Source organism: Argentina anserina, chromosome 2, assembly GCF_933775445.1.
Source record: "Argentina anserina chromosome 2, drPotAnse1.1, whole genome shotgun sequence".
Lineage (NCBI taxonomy): Eukaryota > Viridiplantae > Streptophyta > Magnoliopsida > Rosales > Rosaceae > Argentina > Argentina anserina.
In genome coordinates, this window is record NC_065873.1 from 25935481 (window position 1) to 25961893 (window position 26413).

General features: G+C 37.7%; 4 protein-coding genes and 1 non-coding gene across 6 annotated transcripts; 1 reads left to right on the forward strand and 4 right to left on the reverse strand.

Moving 5' to 3' along the window:
• Positions 1-107: 107 nt before the first annotated feature.
• Positions 108-1729, reverse strand: LOC126781977 (uncharacterized). 2 transcript variants are annotated; one of them, XR_007670720.1, is made up of 3 exons: positions 1005-1729; positions 772-885; positions 108-674 (listed from the first exon to the last, which is right to left on the reverse strand). XR_007670720.1 is itself a non-coding variant. In XM_050507115.1 (3 exons), the coding sequence occupies exons 1-3, from the start codon at positions 1521-1523 to the stop codon at positions 205-207; spliced, it is 1086 nt and encodes a 361-aa protein (XP_050363072.1). In that variant the 5' UTR covers positions 1524-1729; the 3' UTR covers positions 108-204. The 2 variants fall into 2 exon arrangements, 1 of the variants encoding a protein (XP_050363072.1); XM_050507115.1 differs by having other exon boundaries at positions 772-868.
• Positions 1730-2809: 1080 nt separating this feature from the next.
• LOC126782349 (kinesin-like protein KIN-7N) lies at positions 2810-8221 on the reverse strand. Its single transcript, XM_050507575.1, has 18 exons — positions 8032-8221; positions 7845-7934; positions 7634-7752; positions 7430-7543; positions 7266-7347; positions 7090-7157; positions 6935-6997; positions 6685-6827; positions 6507-6609; positions 6347-6427; positions 6193-6261; positions 6048-6107; positions 5846-5959; positions 5429-5722; positions 4788-4874; positions 4325-4504; positions 4027-4257; positions 2810-3443 (listed from the first exon to the last, which is right to left on the reverse strand). The coding sequence occupies exons 1-18, from the start codon at positions 8174-8176 to the stop codon at positions 3006-3008; spliced, it is 2481 nt and encodes an 826-aa protein (XP_050363532.1). The 5' UTR covers positions 8177-8221; the 3' UTR covers positions 2810-3005.
• Positions 8222-13482: 5261 nt separating this feature from the next.
• Positions 13483-14295, reverse strand: LOC126784491 (basic leucine zipper 4-like). The gene has a single exon (XM_050509955.1). The coding sequence runs from the start codon at positions 14260-14262 to the stop codon at positions 13798-13800; it is 465 nt and encodes a 154-aa protein (XP_050365912.1). The 5' UTR covers positions 14263-14295; the 3' UTR covers positions 13483-13797.
• A 2440-nt stretch (positions 14296-16735) lies between these two features.
• LOC126782970 (uncharacterized) lies at positions 16736-21758 on the reverse strand. Its single transcript, XM_050508335.1, has 12 exons — positions 21535-21758; positions 21265-21445; positions 21120-21179; positions 20908-21014; positions 20517-20577; positions 20178-20237; positions 20012-20086; positions 19551-19703; positions 19372-19426; positions 17810-17932; positions 17438-17667; positions 16736-17201 (listed from the first exon to the last, which is right to left on the reverse strand). The coding sequence occupies exons 1-12, from the start codon at positions 21564-21566 to the stop codon at positions 17178-17180; spliced, it is 1161 nt and encodes a 386-aa protein (XP_050364292.1). The 5' UTR covers positions 21567-21758; the 3' UTR covers positions 16736-17177.
• Positions 21759-21827: 69 nt separating this feature from the next.
• Positions 21828-21899, forward strand: TRNAD-GUC (transfer RNA aspartic acid (anticodon GUC)). The gene has a single exon. It is a non-coding gene; the product is annotated as a tRNA-Asp (tRNA).
• The last annotated feature ends 4514 nt before the right edge of the window (positions 21900-26413 follow it).

The window sequence follows — 26413 nt, forward strand, 5'->3', positions numbered from 1 at the left end:
GTAGTAGGGAAGTGAGGCCGAATAAGATTTTGGGCATACATTGCCTTGGTCGTTATACAGTACCTAAACAATGGGTAGGTATCATGGCCAAAATAATTGTACCCCAATTAAGGTGAAAAACATTGGTGAGCAAATTTGATGCCAGTAGAGGCACCGTAAACTATACAAATTACAAATCAGAGGATGAACATATTTCCCAAACTTTCATGGGAGAGCAACAATATCTTCGATGATCTCTTCTAAAATTGTATCCCCAATTTCGTAGCAAATCTCTCTTTCTTCTTGTTCATTAGAATTCCATTCTTCAGCTGAACTCAGGAAGTCTGAATCCAGCAAAAAATCTACGTTACTTTCATCTCCATCCTGTCTATCCCAGACCAACAATTTCTCAGAGATCAGCTTTCCCACTTCTACTGCTCCCAAAAAGTTTGTGCTTTTTTGCGCTTTCATTTTCTTTGCATGGGATTCTGTCATCTCTCTTACACAATCGAACAGAAGCTGCCTTGTCTGCTGCAACATCCTTTTTGATTTTTGTGGAGAAGGATTTGATCTGATCACCGGTTCTACCGTTTTTGGAACTCCAGAAATACCTTTTGGCTTTTCCAATGGAGGATAGAAAAGTAGTTCCCAAAGAGAAGCTGATAGCGTTGAGTCCTCCAAAACCTTGTCGGGTGCTGTTTAGTTATCCAGAAGAGAAAATTGACCAAGTTAACATAGAAGAACAGCTTACTATTAAGTTCTCAGTTGTCACAAATTACTGAAGAGCTGAACCTGCATGAGAAGGTCTATTTTCTAGTACAGATATTGAGGTGTGTTGCTTATACTGCTGCTTCTTCTTCTTCGATGAGTCCCCGTTGAGCACTGCTATCTGTACCAACCTGCTGGCTTTGTTAGCAATCGAATCAATTTATCAACAATTTTGTAAAGATTGAAACTTGGCTTCATGTTCAGTAGATGAGAAGATATGATAGGGTTATGGCTTATGAGCAAAATGGTGTTTCTACCTTTCTCTCTTCTTGCATATTGCTGAGATTTGATATTTGAGAAGTGCCTTCTACCGCAAGCGAGGCTTGATCTTCGTTCTGCAACGAAACTGTGGCAACAGCTTCATCATCTTTGTCACTATCACAGCATGACTCGTACTGTGTTCTGCTACTAGAAGAAGAAAATCCATCTGAATCTTCAATGCAATCTCTTGGAGGAGTAATCTTAGTGTCCGCATCTAACTTTCCTCCTTCTCCTTTGGAACTCTTAGCTCTAAAGCCACTATTTTTGGAAACAAGCTTGTTATAGACTGATCTCAGTATCTTGGAGAGGCTAGAAATACCCTTTTTGCTCTTATTTTGTCCCCAACTACATGATCTCTGTAAACTCTTACTTGAATTAATGCTTTTGCTTGAGCTCGAGCTCGAGCTCTTTCCCAGATACCCTCTTTCGAATAGGTAAACGTCCAGGACAAAGGGTTCTTGCTGCTCTTGGAGAAGCTCTCCTAGTCTAACTGGTTTTGTAGTTGTGGAAGCCATTAGAAAACTCTATGTTGCAGCAGAGGCCAGGATGGAAAACATAGAGTAGTTGGAAACTGGAAAGATGATGAATGAATGTTTCTGGTGAATTAAATGAGACAGACAAATCATACCTGTCAGTTTTGGGACTGGACAGAAGCATAGAGGAAAAAGAGGGCCCTTTGATCAATGTCTAGGTCCTATATGACCTAACAGTTCAAACTTGAAGAGCCGGCTAGGTTTTATCTCAATCTTATGTTTAAATCAGTAGCTAGCTGTCTTTATTCTTTCTCATTTCATTATCCAACATAAATGTAGAAATTTGACAAATTGGTCCTACAATTTCTTGTCCCATTTATTGGGTGACCATATCATGCAGATGATAGAGGCAAATTGGACGTGATTTACTTCTGGATAGTGAATACTTTGTCCGTCATAAATTCAACTCCTACACTTTACATATATCTTATTTACTCTCAAGTTGTTGATTAATTGGTTATATTTCTAATACAAACTTCAAACAAGAGTTTGCTTGACCAACTCCAAAATATAATATATATGCAAAACTATGGTATATTACATAAACACATGCATGATGCATCATCATTGAACTTGCCTCTTTTGGAAGCGATCATGTCCATTATCTTTTAATTTCTTCGATTTGTTTATGTTCCAATAAGGAAATAACCAAATATTATTGTATATATAAACTTGTCCAACAATAATTTGGACCAACTATGTGTGGCTAGTTATAGATCGTTCATAATCTGGTTCGTCTTTGTTCCTTGATTAGTGCTTAAATTACGGAGTGGAAATCTGTGCTGTTGTACCTAACACATCCTCAACTACTAAATATTGCAAATGGAAATGTTATAATCTACTTTATAATCTGTGGGGTTTTACGTTATGAATTTCAAAATCGTCATCGCCCTGATGCGATCGTTTATCGACCTCGAATTCTATTACAATCAAGTGAATCAACTCATCAAAGCATTATTAGTTCCTTCACTTTCTCGGGGTTCAAGCTTCATACGTGCGATTTCTGGGACTTGCACTTCAATTTTATGTGGTTTGTAGTAGTTTGCACTTTCTAAAAGCCCCTATAATCATAAGTGCGATTTCTAGGACTTGCGCTTCAAGCATTATTAGTATTTCTGACCATTGACACAATCAAAATTTCTTCTGACGGTGAACTGTGTGATATAGAACTGATGTAGACCATGTAGATGGACTATAGTGAACAATCACAACCTGCCCGAATTTTATAATGCATGCAAAGAGTTGTGAAGACAACTCGATCAAATCAACAGAGAGATCTGCCTCTTTGCATTTATAAATAGAGTTTTGTTCATACAGAATGTTAATAAGAGAGCGTACAGAGTTTGTCTTAAACTACATGGCATACAAATAAATAACAAGTTGAAAAGAGATGTGGAAGAAACAAACTTTGAGAAGAAGACATTGGAGCCTACCACATTACTAGTGAAGCACCACTAGATACTCTCAGCACCCAACAGTTTTTGGTACTGAAACTACATTTTCGGCTTTCAAACTCTCGAGTTTAGACTTGAACTCATTGTGAAAAGACACAAGTGATGTCTTCCTATTGCAAAAGGCAACACTGAACTGCTTAATTTTTTCTTCAAGATCTTTCCTCCTCTGCAACTCTTCTTTCATATACCTCACAATATTTTCCTTCTGGCTAGTAACTAGTAATAGTCTTTCAGATGATTCAGATACAGTTTTGTGCAAAGAATCCCGTTCTTCCTTCAACAGCTGAAACTCAGTTTCCAAGGTCTCATATCTTTCTTTAGATTTCTTCAGAAGCTGGTTATGATAATCTAGGTCTTTCACCAGGTAATGGTGTCTTTCCTTAATGGTGGTCAGCTCATTGCTCAACTTTTCCCTCCAAGAAGCAGCGTCTCCTCCCATTGCGCATTCCTTTATCACAACAACTATATCTTAAAGACAAAATAAAAACACCCTATATTGCTCTCTTATTTTCCCAGTAGCTAAATTTATTAAATAAAAAATTCTATGGGATCAGCCAAACCTGGCATTTCCGAGCATACATCCCCAGACACTAATGACACAAGCTCTTGAAATCAAATCAATTAGTACTAGAATGTGAATAACAGAGTGAACTATTTGCAGTTTGATTACATTATCAACAGACTTAACTAAATGCTTGTGCATAAATAGAAAGCAGAGAACAATAAAGTAAAGGTATTGAAAACTTGAACATGCACAATATGTCAATATATGATATGGTATTGAAAAACAAGGACTCTGAAATGCAAATGTGCCGACTTCATATGTAACTTGAGTAACTTTTAGGCCCTTTCATTAGTTGATCATTAATAATAATGTATTACAATTCTGTAGAAAGGTAACATTTAGTGACTTTTGTTGCCTGTAACTACTACGTTAAAGTTTATGACATACATAATATCCTTAACAATAGAGCAATGAATAATATTATAACTAATGAGTGATATCTTGTTAATTTTGACCAGGCAGATACCTGTGACTTCCTTGCTTGTCCATCAATATTTAGTGTTTCTGATGATACCAGTATTTTAACTGCGCTGCTCAACCTCTCAGAGAGCACTTTGTGCTGTTCTTGGATTTGAGATTTTTGGTCAGCAATTGGCACTGAGAAATCAGCTTCTAGTGTTGCAAACAGGCTTGTGCCAATGTCAGTTATACTTGAAAGCAATTTTGCAACAGAAGATTTTTCATCACATATATAACTCTGCCAAAACATCAAAAGGTTAGTAAATTGTAACAACACTGGTTAATAGAGCCTAAAAATGACATACCTGAGTTGTTGATAAAACATCCACGTATATATCTTTGCAAGTTGCCGCACATTCACCAAGCTTTTGCGGGATTTCTCGAATCAGCTGTGCTTCTTCTTGGAGCTCAGATATCTCTGACACTAATTGATTGTTCAGTAAAACTTGTTCCTCATGTTTCCTAACTTGTTCCTCATGCTTCCTCTGTACATTTAAATCAATTGAAGTAAGCAGGAGCAGAAACCAATAGGAAATGGAATCTAGAAAACACTTTTAGAGAGCAATTGAGAATTTATGAAGTACACCTAAAACAGATAACATGCAACCATAAGATGTGATAAATAATCAAAGTTTGAACTTAGGTATCAAATGTACATTTCAGTTGGCCCAAATTTGAGTCATTATAAACGAAGCTTAGTCATGCTAAATTTGAAAAAGGTAGCTTATCCTCAACCTAGTGATCCCCTATAGATGGTTAGACACTGACCTTAAGATCATCTCTTTCTTCAATAGCAAGTTCTAATTGCCTCTTCAAATCTTGGACCTCCTGCTTGTGATTCTCATTTGAACTTCCCTATATTTTGTTTTTCAGGAAACAAAGCAACTCATTAAACCTTACACCAGCACTTGATAAAGTACAGAAACATGATCAGAGAATTACTGCAGTTAGCCACGAATCAAGAGAGTTACATAAACACTTGAAGATATACCTGACCTAAAATGAAATTACAGTATGCAGTGACATTGTAATAGAGCTGGAATGCAGTTCCAATATAAAAGGAAAATTTAATGTAAACAAGTTGAAGCAACCTTTTTTCTTTTCCAATGGGGTCTGAAAGGAAATGAAAACGACCAAATTTCAATATTCTTTTGGTAAAAAAACTTACAAGATGCAGAAAACATCACTGTAGAAACAGTTTACATGAGTCTAAACAAACATTTACGCTTGACAATGATCATTGATGCTATTCTTTCTTTCAAGATGCAGCACAGGAAACTTCACCATAGAAATATATGAGTCTAAACAAACATTTATGCTTGACGATGATGATTGTTGCTATTTTTTCTTTCGCTCATTGAAACAAGTAGAAATTAAAACTAACAGGTTCAGGTCATAAGAAAACTCACGGGAGTTGCATCACATGGCGGAAAGGATTGAACTTTTCTTGCAGGAGTCATTTGAATGGAGTCAAGATCAGCTATGTAACCTTTGTTCATCTTCATCCATGTGTCTTCATCAACCACATTGCTAAAGGCATCTGGAAGGGGGCTAAAGCCAGGCAATGGTGAATAATTTGATCGCTTGGCAACAAAAGCATTGGGAACTGCCTTGCTAGAGGGGGTGGTAAAGAGATTTCCTCCGGATTTACTTATGCTGTCATTAAATTCTTCCTTGAGACTGTGTCTCCCAGAATCTTCCGGCTATACATAGAAACATTATAAATCATCACAATACAAACTCAAAAAAATATTGACCCTAAACCAAGTCAAACATGAAAATATAGTATTGATTACATAACATATAACAATCCATACAAGTTTTACCTGGCAAGAACTTCCGCCAATGTCTGAAGAAGTATCTAGACTACCCAACTTGTTCAATTTTGATTTCCTCTCCTCTTCCAATTCTGTTTCCAGCTTCTCACGCTCAAGTTCATTCTGAACCATAAAAAATTTAACATACACATATGAAGGTAAAAGAGATGATACTGAAAATTCAGCAACTTGAGAGAGAGAGAGATGAAACCTGAAGCAAGTCATTTCTCAATTTCAATATCTGCTGCTCCAATACTTCAGCATGGGATCCCTATACATTTCAAGAGCATATTGTGTTAGTTACTTAGTTTTTTTTTCAGTGTATGTTTTGTAAGATAAAATGAGATAATTTTCACCTGAAGCTTCTTACGAAGCTCTTCTATCTCTTGTTTTTGCCTCTTCAGTAAGGCTGCTTCTGTCAAGATCTGAGAGAAATTTTAATATTTGATAATGATTTAATGTCACTCTTATATTCAATGTAAAAAAAAAACAATCTAGTGAGATACAAACCTCGTTTACTTGAGCGCAGTTAGTTATGCGCTTAGCTCTGCTAGCAAACTGAAGGGTTCCCTTTGTTTCCTCAATATGTACCTAAAATCATCCATAATTCATTAACCATCAAAATGTAGAAGAACGATATAATGTATCTCAGCAAGGTATAATAGACTACCTCTTCTGGTGCTATAGTGCATATTATTGAAGTTTTTGCATTACCACCCAGGGCAGGTTGAAGTATACGGGTTAGCTTACTATCACGATAAGGAATATGGCCCCTGCAATAAAAGTCATTATTAGATCAATAATCTTATGACCAATTGAAGATGATTTACTGAAACAGGGTAATATACCTGTTTTTGGCACCATCACTTAGTTTGTTAATCACATTACCAAGACTCATTAAGCTCTTGTTTATATGTTTTCCCTCCTTCAAACGTACGCCCCCAGCTCCAGTTTTAGCAATTCGTTCAGAACCAGCTAAATCTACCAAATTCTACATACACGCAGCAGTTATTAACGAATATCAAAAAGTACAATATAAACGCAACTCTGTGTCAACTTTTCACACACACAAAAAGGGCATGATTGAAGAATACAAACCAAGACTGAGACGCGAACAACATCAGCACTTGCGTTAATGTCCTTCTCTTTGCTTTCAATTACCTAGAAGCAAACAATATTAGTATATAATATCAATTAGAAGCAACTCCAGTATTTAGTTGAAGCTCTACAGGCAAGATTTCAGTATAACGCACCATTCTGAATATTGTGTGAGATCTACTACTCCGAGCATTCATATTTGTTTCTCCAAAGTGTCTATTAACTGCAACCAAACAATTTCACCGACATATATAAGCAATAATATTCAAGTAACACACATTACAAAGAACAAAAGGCCATAACAGTCATGTTCCGGTTTCAAGGGGCAAACCTTCTCCAGATTCAAGGAGCTTCAGCACATGTTCAGCATTACTGACAATTTCCTCTCTGAGGCCAGCTACAAATATTCCACGCTAGACAAGACAAGAAACTGATATCAGTGAACTTGAAAAAACTACCTAAATGTAAACTCCAAAGAGTGTTCTAGCAACCTACCTCCAAACTCTCATGAATCTGCAATTTCTGGTTCTCCACAGCCAAAAGGTCATTAATCTCTTCATTATATATCTCCATGTACGAAACTCGGATCAGAAACTCCCGGTTTGACATCTGAGAGTACAAAATCACCATCAAATTTCAACACACTAACCAATATCATCAGGCCTAAAGCACAATAAGCAACACTACAGAGCTCAATACCATGTGAATTCTCTCAAACACATCCCTAACCGCTCGGTGAATGATTCCAGGATCATTTTCGGAACCGTTCATAGTGAAAGTCTTGCCACTGCTGGTCTGCCCATACGCAAATGCAGTTCCTATACACACCAATTCCATCATCATTCATCAACAACTCGAATCAAATTGAATGACAATCAATTAGAAGATAACAATTGCATTTCGTAATTACCATTGAAACCTTCTACTACGGCATGGATTATGTCCTTGGTGAGAAGATCGTAAACCCTAGAATTGCTGCACATTTCATCGAACACATGATCTGCGAAATCAAAACCACACAGAATTAGACTTCCACGGCTACACGTAAGCATAGAAGTGACGCGTCTGTGATTTCAACTAGGGATTTGGAGATTTACCGAAAGCGTAAGAGACTCCGGAGATTGGAGTTCCGTGAAGCTTGTGGAGAGAGACGCGGTTCTCGTCGACCTTCCAGAAGGTTCCGCCGGGAGATTCTTGACTCGCCGGAGGTCTCAGGCGAACGGCGACGCAGATCTTCTCCATTGATGACTTGTTCGTTCGACTCTCTCTCTCTCTCTCTCTCTCTCTCTCTCTGAGTTATAGCAACGGTCTCGAGTGGTCGGTAGGCACTGGATTTGATAAACTTCCTGATTTGAATGTGTGCGAGATTACGGAAATGCCCGCCCTTCCCAGATTCGAAGTTTCAATTTCAAATTGCGAGGAGGCAAGGGCGAACCTGGCACTTTTTGCGCCTCAGCCTAGCGAATTTTGGGATATGGGCCTATAATGGCTCTCCCTTTTTTCTATGGGCCTATATGCGGCAGCAATAAATTTTTTTCGATGGATAAAAAAAACAAGGAAAATCATCGGTTCAAGTTATTATTTAGTATCAAATTTAATTTTAAATTATAAAAAAATTAATGAAAAAAATATAATTATAAGATGGTCATTTTAGTTAAATGAAAATTAGAAAAAAAATCAATAAAATTAAATTTTAATCACTTTTTTTTATTTTTTTGACTGTTTTGTCTTTTCTCACCCTCATTCTCTTTCTCATTTTGTTTATTCTTCTAATTCCGGCCAAGCCATAACTTTGTTGTTCGACTATCGATTTGAACATGGTTGGTATTGTTGGAAATATTTCTCTTCCCTCTTTCATTTGATACCATACACACTCCGAACCAACCATCGTACAAGGCGCATAAACCCTTGCAAGGGACTGTCATCGTTCATCGTGGTGCTCCAAGCAATTCCAACGAAACCAGAGTTCAAGGTTCTTTAATTTAATTATTCTATTAATTTGAGAATACTCATACCAATCTTCTTTGAATTTTAGCATAGTTTCGTATATTTAGACATTTCTCTTGGTATGTCACACCACCCGTCACATTAATTGTTACACTCTCTATCACACTATCAGTCACACCACCAGTCATACTGTCTGTCACACTGCTTGTCATACTATTTTTTTGTGACTATGTTGTGATAAAAATAAGAAGAAGAAGAATAAGAAAATGACTATAAATAACAAACATTTATTTCTCACAGCATGACGTCACACTACCTATCTCACTAGTTATCACACTATATGTCACATCATCAGTCACACTACCTATCACACCGTTTTATGTGACTATGTAATGATAATAATAATAATAATAATAAAAGAATGACTAGAAATAACGAACATTTTTTTATCTCGGCATGTCACATACACTACTCGTCATAGTGTCACACCATTAGTCATACTACATGTCACACAAAACATTCCTCAGCTACAGTATCAGTCACACAAACATTGTTCTGTGATGGGTAGTGTGATTATACTTGTAGTTGAGACTGGTAGTGTGACAAATAATGTAATAGGTGGAAAATGGAGAAACCAAAAAGAAAAACATAAATTTTGACTTGGCACCCAGATAACTACTCTGGGCACCCATGTCAACATCTCTGATCACAACTCATCGACACCGCAAGGGCCAACATTTTTTCTGGCAAGCTGCATCAGCAGCAGCAACATCGTCATCTTCTCCTCTCCACAACGTCGTCATCGCCTTTAGATCTTCGTCGTTGTCCACTAGCCGTCGCCACCACCACCTCCAGATCGTTAACCTTGCACCGTTGACCTTGGCTTGTCCTCAGCAACGCACCTCCTAAGCCGTCCCCGAGACTCCGACCTTAGCAACTCTGGCCGACGCCGTCCCCGTGCCTCTGCTTTTGGCATGTCCCTGCGCCTCCGACCATGGCTCGTCCCACGCCTCCGACCTTAGCATCTCCCGCTGACGTTGTCCATGTGCCTCCGACCTTGGCCTGTCCTCGCGTCTTTGACCATGGCCCGTCACCATGCTTTGGACGTCGTCAACGCAAAATGATTTTTGGTGGAAACAAAAAGTTGTGTTGGAGATCTAGATTAAAAAAAAGGATAGAAAGAAATATGTCAGTGGTATTTCGTAAATTTCATGATATTTAAGGGTAACGCTATAAGAGTTTTTAAAAGATTGCATTTTTATAATTTCCAAATAGTTGATGACTTTTTTATAATTTCTAAATAATTTCCAAATATGTCAGTGACTTTTTTTTTATGAGAAGCCCAAAACAGTACAAGTTTTTTTTTTAAAGGTACATTACAAGTTTACAACACATAAAACAAACATCCTAGATTGATACTTGAACAGAAAAGCATGTCGAACCTAAATAAGCACAATGCTTCAGAGGAATTAGTAAGTTTGACTAAGGCACATCTGTAAGGAAGTTAGCTTCACGTTGAGAATGCAATTCATACTTTTAACATTAAGGAGGGTATTGACCAAAAAAACATTGAGGGTAGCTACGAATTTCTCCAAGTAATTAATGAACGTAACGGAGCAATGGTTAGTCGGTTGACTCTGTTCATTTATTTGTGTTAATAAATATTAAATTGTAATCTATCTTGAAAGGGAGGAGTTACATTGAAACTATATATAAAAGAAGTTGCACAGAAATATATAAAAACCAACTTTACTTTTGCTCTATATCATCCCGAGCTGAACAAATACATTTCCACTAGCATGAATCACATGGATGATCATATATGCTGTTTATTAGGTCTGCTCTACGTCTTCTCTAGCTGCCTTTTATTTTGACCAACTAAGTAAGGTCAAGTAAAAATTTAGGTTTGTGCTTTAAGAAGAAGGCGGCAAAGAAATACATTAGTATAACCTTTTCTGAGTATGATGTGAAGATAAACTCTATCCATTATATATAGTCGAAAAGAAAAATCAACGTCACTTTAAATAGCTTATATCTTTTCATTTTGTGTAACTCAGTTACCGACAATTAACTCCTGCATCTAAGAACTATTTTCAGCACTATCATTCTTCTTTTATTTCCGATACGTATCTCTTAAAAATATCAAGAAAGAAAAGAACAAAGTAAAGAGGTCGACATAACAGTGTACGGTACTCGATCTGATAGCTAAGTACGTTAGAGTCAAAAACAGTAGTAAGTAATATTCCCAAGTATTAGACACTTCCAGTGCTTGATTGATTCCTACATACTCTGTCTGATATCTCCATATATCGTAATCTGTTTTACTTTCCCTTTTTTTTTCTTTTTCTTACTCTATGCATGGTTCATGGTTGAATAATATCAATGATAATATGATATCCGATAGATATATATAAGTCTTTCCCTATCTTTCTCTTTTGCTTTGCTATTTCTTTTCCAATTTTCTCTTAGCTTTGGTGATCTGATGGGGGCTACGGATCCAAAATTCAAATTCATTCCGTGCATCTGGATTGATCGTAAAAGCCCCATGGCCCTTATTCTTCCACTTGCTAATTCTGATGCATATTGAAAGTTCGAAACTAGTCCCATATGCGATTTCTAATTGCTCCTATCCAATAAATAAATCGTGATAAATCGTGTTCGCTAGCCTAAATTATAACCTGGCTAATGATTATAATGTATGCAAACTGCATGCACGCATGTATTTCTTGATTAATTTTAGCTGTAGCTAGTAGTACTGTCGGTCGTTTGCTTGAACTCTACGTACATATAATAAAAATTAAGAACCTAAACCTAGCTTGATGACTAGCATATTCTATAGCTAGTCCTATACGACTAATTTCTTATGCAAATTAAAAAGATTAGTAACCCCAAACCACTTGACACTTGGATAACAATTCTTGGATCCCAGCAGTGGGACAATGTGTACACAAAAGCAGTGGTCAAAAGAGATATGGAAGGTATATATGCATGCACATATAGATTACAGGGATGTACGTACGTGAAGAACTGAGAATCTTCCATCCCTGTTCTTGGATGGAATTAGTCTAAGCTTCCTTTGGTGGAATATATTTGATCCCTTAATGCTAGACTGCTTTTTTTTTTAAATGGACGCGCGTCGAGTAAAGTTTGATGTGGTGGTTGCTCTGCTGATCGATATGATACCAATCGCTAAGAACCAACTACCACCACCCAATGTTATAAAAAACGCTAGGCGTTAATCGGACATACAGCTAAAAACCAGCGCCCAGAGGATTAATCGGGGATTAATCAACCTAAAATCTAGACGGCTAAGGATCTCCGGACACCTAGACGGAGATTTTTAGAACATTGCCACCACCATCGTTCTAAAAGCTAACTTGATCAAGCTAGCAAGCTTTACAGCTAGCATATACGCAGATAAAGAGTTTTAGCTAGCTACGTACTGTGACAATAACCTTTAAGGCTTTAAGTTCATGTGCCAGTGAGTCCCATATCCAGTTGATGGTACTTATCAGACTTTTCACTTAGTCGGTAAACAATACAATACGTATAAGTATTTAAGTCGATGAATACGACATCCGTAACAAGCACAAGAATCTATTTACGTTTCGATAGATCAGTTTTCCCCAAGTAGTATGTACGTTTGGTACACTACGTACGCGCGAAATTAATCATGTATTATTAGTGTTGCATGTGCGTGTGAGCGGGCATATATAGACATGCATGCATGCATATATTCATATGCTTGAATCATGTTTGTTAATTGGGTTCTTTAATTACTTGTTAAACAATCGATGTTAACTATCAATCGCAGCTAGATCTCAAATCATTCTCACTTATTGAACTAATCCAAATGTGATACACGTGAACTATTGATTAGTATATGAATGAAGGACAATGTTATGGACTTGAGGCTAAGTAATAAGTAGTGTACATTTGTCGCGATTATACACATAAAATCGGGAGTGGAAGTTCATGCAAACACATGAATTGTTTGTTTGTCAATTAGGTAATATATAAGTAGCATGCAGCTGGAATTTGTTGATGATTTGCGGGTCCGACAGACCAAGATTAGTATCACACAGTTTTCTCTCAAACCAAGAAAAGAAGATTAGTATAACAGGAAAATTTTATTCCGCGCTGCTGCTGCATAACATATAGTAGCATTTTCCTCCGCACAGTATCCAATACCGCCCACATCCCACGTACACATATATATGACAATTCTCTATCACCACACACAATTAACACACAATTGTGTATACCATAAACAGATAGCCAATATAACAGAGCTGAACTTTGAAACAGATAAACGTGGTGATCGATCATGACCTAGCTATAAGCTTATAAGTCATTAATTTAACTGGAATCGGACATTACAATTTGAAAGTTTCATTATTTTAATAAAAAGAGTTACTTGTTCAGCATGCACGACCAAAAAGCCAGTTAATTAGCTGCTGACGCTCGAATCTTTACACAGACCAACAACGTGAAACAAACATGCAGCAGCAAAACCTTTGTAGGTAATATATAATTTGAGATATAGAGATCGCGATCGAAAGTTCGCTGATTAATGATGATGATCGGTGGTAACTGAATAGTACAAAGTAAAAACTAAATCATTCATTTCCACTGCATTAGTATTCCTTCATGAAACTATTTACACGAATGAGCACATCAAACACATCCTCCCAGCTGTAGCTAGCAGATGATCGACCTTTAAACCCTAGATTATATGCCATATGATTAACTAGCTAACTAGTTTTGTTGAGCAGCCAAATCTGTACCCCAGTAATTAACCAAGTCTGTAATGCTGGTCTAGCTATACTTAAATTAATGCACGAGAGACTGCCCAAGTTGATCCTCGTTTCGTTAATTTTAGTTGCCATTTTAGACTTTTAGATCAATATAACTGTTTAATATTGTGACTGCATCGTCTGCATGGCAACTAAAACCCGGTTCAGATCCGAAAGCCTAGCTCGCAAAGCTAGGGATTCGGATACCAACCGCTCATTTTCTCTCCACGTTATGTGACACTTCTGAGTAACAAACCCCAAACGGTTCTTCAGCTCCCGGTTCTCCATTTTCAATCTGCTTGCCTCCTCCGTCAAGTCCTCCAAATGCCTCTTCTTTCTCCACCTGGATCGCCTGGCTGACTCCCGATTTGAAGTCATGCGCCTCCTCTTTCTCTCATCCACCGAGTAGACTCCACGGTTCGAGCCATCCGAACCGGAATTCGGACTCCCCGAGTTCGAGTTCCCTTCTTGCTGCAGGGACAGGAGTTCCTCTATCAGCTCAGTCTCTTGGAGAGGACATTGCAACTCGACCGGTGGCTGGGCACCGGTGAAGAACATCGGCGAGGAAGTACATGCACTCATCATGATGATCACAATTGAAGAATGGGGGAAAAGGGAAGAAGGAGAAAAGGGAAGGAGGAGAGTGGAGGGGACGAGTATTTATCGTTGAAGGGGATGAGACACCGGGGGTCCACTAGGGCAAAAGTTATGGAAGGGAGAGGGTAAAATGGTCAAACTAAATTAACCTAAGCACCCACTTTAGGAAAATAATAGTAAGCTAATGATGGTTAATTAGTTAAATAATGATGGTTTTGGTTGGTGTAGTGCATTACGTGCAACTTTGTTTGCAAAGGTTGGTGTGCTAATGGTGGTGGGACAAGTCGTTTTGTTTTAGCTCAGGTGGGAACCCACAGTGGGATTAGCTTAGCTTAGTCACGAAGAATCAAACAAAATTGTATAAAACAACAATTATTTGACCGCGTCAATTCTTTAACAAGAGTTTAGACGTGACATTGGTCATGAGTTCGATAGTTAGCGGAGACATTACACACCTCTTTGTTTCTAACCGGGCTAAAATGGGTGTGAGTTAGGACATTGAGAACATTAGGCATAAATGTCGATTTGCACCCCAAATTTAGCTGAAATTGTCAATTTGCACCCCGAACTTGCATTTGAGTCAATTTACCTCCTAAACTTGGTAAAAATTGCCGATTTGCACCCGATCCGATAAATTTAACTGTTTCTATCCAATTTTGCGTCACATGTCATGCATTTAAGGGATAGTATTGTCATTATATATTTATTCATATTGAATAATGAAATAAATTAATAAAATTACTTAAGAGGAACACTTGCTATAATGTTTGTTTTTTCGAAACATGTTATTGATTTATATATTTATTATTTTACATGATATAGTATGTTAAAAGATATTAGAAAAATATAAATAAATACATTGAAAATTAAAAATAAATGTGTGTTCTGGGAGAATTATTATTCTACCATTGTGTGTGTCTTGCTTTCCTGTTAGAGATAGATTCACATCTTTGTAATAGATTAGGACTCCGAATCCTATGGGATTGTGGTTATGTAATGCCTATATATTGACCTCATTATCAATCAATAAACGGTTACGTTATGTTCTATTACGTCGTTATTATTCTCTTTTTGTTCATCCTCCAACAATGTGTACATATAAAAATATATTTATACACAACACACTATATTTGAATGGGTGGGTATATTGAATATATAATTCAAAGTAGGGTTAAGTAGATAGAAAAAAAAAGATGTAAATAAATAATTTGATTAACAAAATAATCCTCATTTTAAAGAATATTTTTATTTGTTTTTAAGAAAAATATAAATATAAAATGACAACATTACCCCTCATGTGCATGACATGTGACGCAAAATTGGATAAAAACAGTTAAATTTAACGGATGTGGTGCAAATCGGCAATTTTTACCAAGTTTAGGAGGTAAATTGACTCAAATACAAGTTCGGGGTGTAAATCGGCAATTTTTACCAAATTTAGGAGGTAAATTGACTCAAATGCAAGTTCAGGGTGCAAATTGACAATTTCAGCCAAGTTTGGGGTGCAAATCGGCATTTATGCCAGAACATTACTGTGGCTATGACACCCGGTTTATGTTCTACAGGGTTAGAACGATTTCACATGGACCCCGTCAGTGATTAGTCTTATGTTTGAGGAATTACCTTCAGCTATGGGGATACCCTGATGCCCGGTTTCTAGACTGGCCCATCCGCTTCGGTATGCAACGGTGTACCGCCGTTGAACATTTTGGGGTTTTCCTCCGCTGAATTTTCTTTCGGGCCCCACATAGGAAATATATTGGAACTGGAATTGGAAGTAAACAAAAAACGTTAAAAGTTCATAAATAGTTGATCTAATGATAAATTAAGAAAAAAATTTAACGGTGAGGGACTGCGCGCCGGTGTCATCTAGAGACTAGAGCACGCAGTTGAAAAGATAAGGTAGAAAATTTGAGTTGAACATTCAAAATAATGTTAACTCCGTCCGAGTTGCCAAATTCTTATATTACAATAACAATGTGAGTTTTTGTCTATCTTTACAAGTTAGTGTATTTCTTTTATGAATACAGAATAACGTACTAGGCATCTCAAAGAGACTAGCTATTTCAAACATATTTTGAAATCTCGCTACATTTTTGCTAATTTTTGTCTCCAGCAGAATAGCTAAAATGTACTAACTTTAAATTTAGCTAAATTGAGTTAAGAAATTTACATAGATAATATATTCATATATATATTTATACAAACTAAACGGTTAATATATGAATATAAAATCGAAAAGTAGGCGAATAAAAAAAGTCTTCAACAAGATTGTCCTTAATAGAAAATGCCTTGCTAGTCGTCTTCTTCCTCTAGAAACCACCTGCATAATGCCAACACTTTAAACACATTGTTCCATTCGATTGAGCACTAATGAAATGCTACAGTGATTGCGGACGACAGATCTGTCCTATAAACTGAAACCGACCGCACCATGAGGCGTTTGTTTAAGATAGTAGAAAATGCAGCATTTCCAATTAGAAAATGGAGATAATATCATCCACACTTTTGGATAGAAAGAGATCATGTTCTGTTTCAGTGGTCAGGATTTGCTTTCCTTTTATGGCCACAAATCACATAGCGCATTAGGCATAAAAGAAACAGGAGAGCTATCAGCCTACGAGTACCATAACAGGGTAATACAAAGTGCTTCCACTCACCAAAATATATACAAATGTAGGACTTTAGTGTTCCCTAAACCTCAAATGAAAGTAACATGTTGCTTGGTTCTGTATGTATGAAGCATAAAAGTGTTCTACAGAGGCCCTTTGCGCAGTCTGATTTCCAATCTTTACTTTTATCGCAGGGGAGGTGAACATCTCCACTCATCACTTGTTTTCTTCTTGGAGGTACATTATCATCTTTAATATTCATTGCCAGCGAGAATGTACGTAATATGCCGCTTACAAGTTCACTGGAGGAGTCCCCTGAATTTAGAAACCTGAAATTTTAGCACTCTTCACAGGCACAGTATAGAGTAATCAACTAAATGTATACTAGATTGCATGATTACAATTTGTTCATTACCAAATGAATGAAGAAAGAAAAAGAACGCAACAGCTGTGTTAATGATTAAATCAGAGAGTAAAGAGTTTCCGAACAAGAAATAATTAATTACCAGAAGTGCATTGTGCCATCCATTAGGCACTGGAAATAAACTGACCTTAAAAAGAAGATCATATGCAATGTGTTCCCACGGTAATGAAATGGACATCAAGCAGCATTTGAGAGGGATCATCTCCTCATCAAAACTATGGCTAGAAGCAGCAGCTGCATAGGCATTCTTTGCTGCAACAGATGCAACAGAAGCTGCTTTACAAACCATAAAGCCGATTCCGAATCCTTTCTTGGATGTCACAGGTGAAAACGGGCCTGCATCTTGCTGGCTCTGATCTGATAATATAATACACTTTCAGCATATGACATGAGTGTTTATATTATTTGATGAACTCAATTACCATATTTAACTTGTCACAAAACATGGAATCATAAAACTAGATTCATTTTCCAACTGCCACAGGAGTAAATTTCATACCTACAACACCAGAAACAGCCACTTCAACTTCCCCACGGCCTCCAGGACCTTTCATGTACAGTCTATCTTGTTTGCCAGGGGAGTGAGCAAGTGACAAAAGGTTCCCAAATCGAGACTTTCCGGCTGTGTTATCAGATACATGAGTTAGAAGACATCCAATAATTAGGGGAACAATGCAACATGATAATAATGAGGTATCCAACATACCTATAAGGCTATAACACAAATCAAGCTAAACCAAGGTTCTAAAAAGCGCTAGGCGGTATGCAGGCGGACAGCCACCTTCTAGCGCTAAGACGGTTAGGCGGTTTTAAATTATTAAATATTTATTTATTTTTATAAATATATTTAAACTATTTTAATGATTAAAAATATATAATGATGTTTAATATTAATTTTAAAAATACTTAAAATAGTCTAAATTCACATAACTTAAGTAGAAAGTCCATAAAAATATTTGAAGAAAAGATAAATAATGAAACAAATGCAATAATACTAAATCTCAATTTATTTCTCTCCAAATTATTTCCTAACTCATTCAGTATCGGACTCAAATTTAATATTCATATTTATTTCCTCTTCTTCTGTTGATGAGATTCAGTTTTCAGAAAATAGACAAAGAGTGAGAGCTGCGGCCTCTTTTAGTTTTTTTTTAATATCAAATAATGGTTGACCGACTAGGACTAAATAGAGTCAATTAGACCGCCTAGGACTAAATAGGGCTGCCTAACACCGCTCATAACCGCCTAAGACCGCCTAGAACCGCCAAGGACCGCCTAGGCGGCCGCCTAATTCACAAAACTCCACAGATGACCGCCGAGGCAAAGAGCGTGGCGGTGGGTGACCTCCTAGTGCCTAGGCGGCCACCTAGACCGTTTTTTGGAACATTGAGCTAAACAGAGATTATTAGGTGTAACCCATATGTTAAATTGAGTATTCAGATTCATAATATGTTAAGAAGAAATCACCAAATGTAACAACATAAGCGAGTGAGTTCATATATATATATATATATATATATATATATATATCGGGCGTTTCATGGGCGGACGTCCCGATTCCGGCGACGGCAGGCCACAACAGCGCGGCGGACTAGCACATCCGCACTACCCACCTCCCGGCGATCACGTTTGTGCCGGCCGGAGCTACCCACGGCGGCCGGAATCTGCAAAAATCAAGTTTCTTGGCAGATTCTGGCGATTTCGCGATTCCGGCCGCCGTGGGTCGTTGATGGAGCTTCAACCGGCACAATGGGACCGCCGGGAGGTGGGGAGTGCAACTATCATGGTCTGCCCCGCCGTTACGGCCTGCCGTCACCGGAATCGGCGAATCCGTACCTTACGTAAGGTACAGATGATACCCATTTGAAATTTATCAGCATAACAAGTAAAAGTCAAATCACTTATGGGATCATAGAACTTGAATAAGAATCGATCCAACAATTGTAGGAAAAAAAGAAAAAGAAAAATTGATTATTACAAAAACAAAAACAAAAAGGCCGTCTCAAGGACAGCAGTGCGAGCCAAATGCATATATCATGAAGTTATCTGTGGAAAACATACCATCATAAGCATCTCGTACCATTTGATAGCTGACAAATCCCGAAAAAAGAGTTAGCTGCAATTATAAGCATCATAAATCAGAAGGTCTAAAATGAGTAGTTTTTTCAACTAACAGGATGTGTGTGGCATTCAACGATCTAATAATAAATCTGTTATTTGAACGTAAATTAGAGAAGAACCTTAGAACTTTTCGCCTTTGCAGAACTAGTGTCAACCTTTAGAGAGGAAGTATCACTAGAACTACAATCATCAGGCTCCTTTGCCATAGGAAATGCTGCCCCATCATGTGCATTAAGTATCACACAATAACAATGGTCTGTTTCAGTCAATACCTGAAAATCAGAAAAGAATCTCACTTCCTGCAGCTTACATTTTAGATATACCGCACAACAAAACAACTGAAAAAACAGGTGCTAATATTATGACAGAGAGATTTAAAGAAAAAAAAGAAGAAGACAAAAGTAGTCAAACAGGCAGTTTCTTAAGAATGACTGATTACAGCAAAGTGACCAGAAGAAGTACGACTGAAGAATACGACATTGGTCAGTCTGGTAACAACATTATATGGCTAGTGAATTTTGGCATCACAAGTCTAAATGATCTAATGGCCACAACACAATCAACAGAGGAATCTTCTTACCACAGCATCAAAAGTGGAGTCAAAGTCATCGACAGCAAAACAAATATCTGGATAGGCAGGTGTTGTCTCCACTTCCTATATAAGTGTCAGCAATAGTATGAGAATGAAGTGGAAGATATAGCATGGTTCAGTGATATCAGATTAATCAGAAAGTAGCTAAACTTGCCTTTTGCGAGTCCAAATGAAAGTTGACTCGGCTGGGAGATGCATAAACAGTCTTAACAACCTGTATTAGAACTTCATGAGGCAGATTCTAAAATCCTACATAATATTAAATGTTGTGTGCTTCTGAAGAACCAAATTATGTTATCTATGAAGAGGATGAAAGGACTTGTTTTCTTTCAATTGAATGGTTTCTGCAGCAGACTTCTAGTTTACATGAGAAGATCCTCAAGTCCTAATTTATGGGAAACACATCCCATCCTTTCATATCTTCATAAAAACCATAATTCGGAGTTCCATCAACAAATTAGGTAAAGCCGATGAATAAGACAAGTGTGCAAACCTTGTATATCGGAGATAATGGTTTATCTTGCTCAGCTTGGTGGTTCCGAAGGTCCTGATGACTAAAAACCAAGACTTAATTTTAACCTCTACCATTGCTTAGCTCTGGTGAAAAGAAAATGCGACATGAATACTGCACTAGAATGATACGCTTATAAAAATTCACTCATTCCTTCTCCTAATATTACAGAATAATCCAGACTCCAGATCAAAATCACTGAACATCTGAGCAGTTCTATACTTTATCAGTCCAATGACAACATATTCATACTTCTACATGCACTCAATCACAATTACATTTACAAAATATACACGAACACACACGATACACTAGGTATCATAATGTGTGCAGATTACACGACAAAAACACAATGCAATTCATGCAAATTTACCTGCAAATAGCGACAGTTACAGTAAATGTAGTATGAGCAATCAAATTCAAGTGAAACGAGCGCCTCCAATCCACCTCTAAAGACTTGTCACCCATCAAGTCATCCAACTGTTCAAATTAAAACAAGAAACCGGATTCAGTCAGCTCTTCAGCTTTCGAAAATTGATCACACACGACTAAAAAACCAAAGCAAATTCGAAGCAGGCTTGATACCTTAGGCGCCCACCTGCGTACAAAGTAAGGCGGAACGTCGTCGTTGAAGCCCTGCAAGCTCTGCAAAACAGCACAATGCGATTCAAAGTAGTAATTGGAGAGTGAAATCGAGAGAGAGAGAGAGAGAGAGAGAAGCACAAGGTACCAGTTTCCTGACGAAGAAGACGAGATCATCGTCCTGGCGGCGGCGGGAGTCTTTGCCGCGGACGAAGTACAGGTCCAAGACGTCGTGCCAGAATCGGGGGTCCATTTCGACATCGGAGGCGTCGACGACTGTTTTGCCCAACAAGGTGGAGTGCTTCTTGACCATGCTGAGGAGTTCGTATCTGCAGAGGGGGGACCAAAACGACGCCGCATTGGATTGGAATTGGGAGAAATTGAGGGAGGAGTGAAAGAGTGGGAGTGGGTGACGTACCTGGAGGGGGTTTCTTGACCATCTCGGAGCATTTTGGATTTCGTTTTCTCAGTTTTTGTAAAGAGAAATGAGAGAGAGAGAGAGAGAGAGAGTTAGGGTTTAGGGAGGTGTGAGTCGGCGAGTGAGAGGGTGGTTCTTCAGTCGGCGATCTGCGGCTCTGTAACAGAATCACTGTTGTGCTCCATCTGGGAGGGAGCAACCGTGTGGGACACCGAGAGAGGTCATCTTCCAATGCTTTGACATTTTTTATGACTAAACTACAATATCTGTCACTACAAGAAACCGCCAACCAAGTCGTTGTAGTATAGTGGTAAGTATTCCCGCCTGTCACGCGGGTGACCCGGGTTCGATCCCCGGCAACGGCGCTTTTTTGGCCTTGAGGTGGATTCTACTTTCTTTTGGGCCGGCCTATATTGTGTTGTAGGCCCATTCTTATGTATGGGGAAACATTGGAGTCGAAGCAAACAAACCAGGAATTTATAATTTGGTTTATTGCCAGGTTTGAATGGATAGGATTTCAGTCAGTGGCTAAATCTTTTGTTTGGGTGGTTCAGTGTAAATAGAAGAGTACACAGTAGAACCCTATTACCATAAGCGACACTAATGATGCCGTTAGACGTGACCTTCCACCATTAACAGTGTGGATTACGATAATTCTCTTTTTTTCTCATACTATCAATTGGCCGTAGGTTACTCTTACTCGATATAGCTAAATCTTGTAGAATTAATGGCAATGATATAGGTTACACGTATCAGTGGATCGATTGTAATTGAAATAGAATTATTAGTTGTTGCATTCGAGTTGAGTTGGATCCCTCCAACTTGATTATTAAAGAGAAAACATGAACAAGTAAAAGAAGCTTTTGCCTTTTTCCTATGAAACAACATCATTGTTCATCTTCATGATTAGATACAAAATGACAGCATGATCAATCATGCATGTCGATAAAGCATTTTAGAATACAAGTGCCTTTGGCCCTTTGCCACTTTTACTTAATTTCCAAATAAACATCTACAGTTTTTTTCTGCGAAATATTACAGTAGAAACTGGAAAATCCTGCCAGTTTTGAGAGCATGCACAAGAATGACAAGATCACGTATATAATCAAGAATATATATGTTAAATTCAGAGCAGAAAACATACAACTTTTTCTGAAGCAAGCTGATTCAGAAAAAGCTGTATAACTTGTACGTACAATTCATTGATATAATCGCGCAATCAGAAAGCAATAAACATGAGATATTTAAGCACGTCCTCTTCGAACTTCCAAAGCCATAAGATTTAACAAACTTCCATGACAGCTTTAAGGAAATAGTACTGTTATAGTTTAACTTATAGTAATACCCTTCTTCCCTTTGCCGGCCGTTCTCCTCCGGCTAGCGGCGCCGTCGACGCCTTTATAATGCCGTTCAAGATTCCCATCGTGAAAGATCAAGGGCAAGTCGTTGCAGTCGTCAGTGGCATCGTCGTGAGTGGCGATGCGGATGCAAGAGCATCGCTCCAAGGAAGCAAAGAAAGCAGCCGAGACACTGTTGATGAGCCACATGCCAACCCCATCAACTCTGCCACGACAGCTTTGGCTCGATGAAGAGGGTCGGACCTTGTCCGTAGTACTTGATCGGAAGTTGAAGAAGTTAGAGCAGTTGGAGGAGGAGGTAGTGACCGCCATGGATGTAGAAATCACATAGTGAGACAGAGAGAGCTGGAGAGGTTGAGAATATTAAGCATTCGTAAGGGGACCTATATTAAGGGTTTGCAATGATGATTATAAGATGAGTTTCCGAAATAGGACCTATGGAGGTTCTGGAATTACGATTATGTCTTGGTATTGACATATACAAAATTGATGATTAACCAAAAAAAAAAAGACATATACAAAATTGATTGGCATTGGTGTCCTTTGTGGTTGTTGGACTGTTGAGCCGTCTAAATAGTAGCTTACTGCATATGTAGTTATGTACAGTTATATATACAGTTTCTTCTCCAAGATATAAATCTACCATTATGAATTTATGATTTTAAAAGTGTCTCGGTTTGACATTAGTATATGTACCGGAGATTATCAGATTGATACTTCTCACCTGCATATCATATGTCTTAAAATTTCAAACACGTAGTGGACGTAACTCACGTAAGGTACACTGTACACAGTACAACTTACATATATAAAAAAAAGTTTGGTGTATAATTGATTATAGATGAGAATTTTGTGTGAAAAACTTTAAACTTAGTTTCACAAGTGAGATTTGGTTTCATTTATGATTTATATGCGCAGATGCGCTATAACTAGTCTTTCATTACTCCAACCCACAACCTCCTAGTTACAATGTTGACACTACACTACTAGATCAATTGATTTTCGGCAATCATTCTGAATTTGTGCAGCATAAAGCTAGATAGGAGCTGTAGGACCGTAAGGGCATCCACAATTTCGGACTAGCTAGAGCGAGCTATCATGAAAAACTTATATAAATAGTTGTATACTTAATCGTGTAGATAACGATATAACTCATATGAGTATGATCAAGAGCAAGAAGCGGGTTTCATGATGAATATATAGGGGTATTGTTTTTCCAAAAGAATCAGAGTTGAATCGCATGAGATTATATTAACAAATGGAGGGGGAATCAATGATGACCTAGACAGCTAGACTCGATCAAATGTGATAATTATTATCAAATTGCGTTTCATCGTGTACATGAATCATGATCCACCCCATTTCATTATGTATTTTTGTTATACATTTATGTGTGCCGTGTTGAACGTGCGCATCCCAGCTGGTAATTAAGAAGGTAATTCAATTTTTTGGTTTTAATCGTCAATAACCCAAATGCACGAAAGAAAAGATATGCAAGCGTATCACAAAAAAAAATATGCAACGCGAGTTTTTTTAAGCATAACATGATAAAGAACAAAATGCATAGATGAATAGGTACGGTGTTTAAGATGGATCTGTTAAAGATTCGGTATATTAAGTGTGTGAAGAAATGCTTGCCTGAAAATAAAGACATGATATTCTAATTAAAAATCGTGTGGCACGATTCCAAACAAATTCATGAAATTATTGATATGACGTTCATGTGTAAGGATGAAAATGATATACATAAATAATGAATATGTTGTAGTAGAATTATCTCCGTAATTTTCTAGTCGTATCTTGTCTTAATTAGTATATGTTAATCTAAATAATGAATGATATATAATCTCTTATTCAACAGGATACTCAATGTAATGTTTATATATAAGGTATCATTATCAATGAATAAAGATGATGTTTCTCCCTATTATGATGTATATTACATTCTTCTGTAACACGTTATTAGCACGTAATTCTAACACTGAGTTTCTAGATCCAAATCCTAATCCAAATCCTTGAAAATAATTCGGCAGAAGAAGACGAAAATATTTATTCTGGCATGAAAAATTCAGCAAAAGATGACTGAAAAAAAATTCTTATGTTGGAAAAAAAAATTGCAAAAAGACAAAAAAATAGAAAATCGAAATCAACTAGGGCACCAAGAATTTTGCTATGGGCACCCTCGTTCTCCTCCGACCCCTAGAGGTCGACATCGGTAGCGCGACTCCTGTCGCCCCAGCACCAGATTGGGACTTGGAATCCCAGCCCTACGTAGCGGTGGCACACCTTTTTCTGCCCGAATTTGGCCGCGCGTGCTCCTGCATTGGGTGTCGGAGCCCAGAGCTCTGACGAACGACTCCACGCCAGCACTAAACTCTAAGACTGGCAACGCTGCTCATGCTTCAGCCCTGGCGTTACTCTCTTCCAACGACAGCAAGCAGCCTTAGGCGTAGCCTTCGCACGCCCTAGCGCCGATCTCCACGACTGTAAACACAACGAACCCGACTAGGATTCACGGGTCCAACCAACGACGGTCTTCTGAGACCCACCGACCACAACAAAGAGAGGAATTTACCTCTCGAGTAAACTGGTAAAGGGGCATGGAAATTTGCCCCCAGGTAAATTTGTTTTAACCTACGGTAAAACATATATATTTACTATATTAATTTCATATTTGATTTTATGGATTTCTTATGTGGTGAATTTAAACTAACCGTATGTTTTCATTTTGGTGAAATTTATCAAATGGCAATACGAAATCGAATGGTGAGATAATTTCACGACGTATATTTGTGGATTCAAGCATGACTGTGGAATAAAGCAAGAGCAACTATTACACTTTTTATTTGGCAGACAACCAAATATGTTTTAATTAACATTGCTGCTTTCATGCAATTTAAAATTTCTCTGAATTTTGTCTTTCATCGGAGACTTTCAACCTCCCGTTTCTTTTCAACCAGATTATTTCGCTTCTCGGGTGGTATCCAGGGATATGATTCCCATGGTACCGAGTTTTTGGAGCAGGTAGGAGTGTCGCTGTTACCATTCGTAGCCGTTGTGTGTAGCTACATGTTTGAAAAAAAGGACAAACATCAGTTTGCGACGGAAATTGTCACTTATACCATTGTGACAGAATTTGTCATGATTTATTGAATTGAGTTACCATAATTTGGGACTTAACCTACTTCAGTACTTGGAAGTTGTATCGGATTTTGATACTAATGAATCTTCACTCTTGTTGACCGCAACATGCGCCTGAAATTTGACATAATCATGTTGGATGAAACATGCACATAGTCCAGATTAATTTCTTTTGGTGCAATATCGATTCATTAAAAGACAGAAACATTATGGTCAAAATATACAAGAGTTAGATATGAAAAGTTCTTGAAACAAGACACTCATTATATGGAAGAACATAAGAATATCTTCTCACTATTACACGGATTACAAAAACAATTATACGTTGCGGTTATAAAATGAAAATAATGAAGTATAAATGCTTCGGTTAATACTCTGAA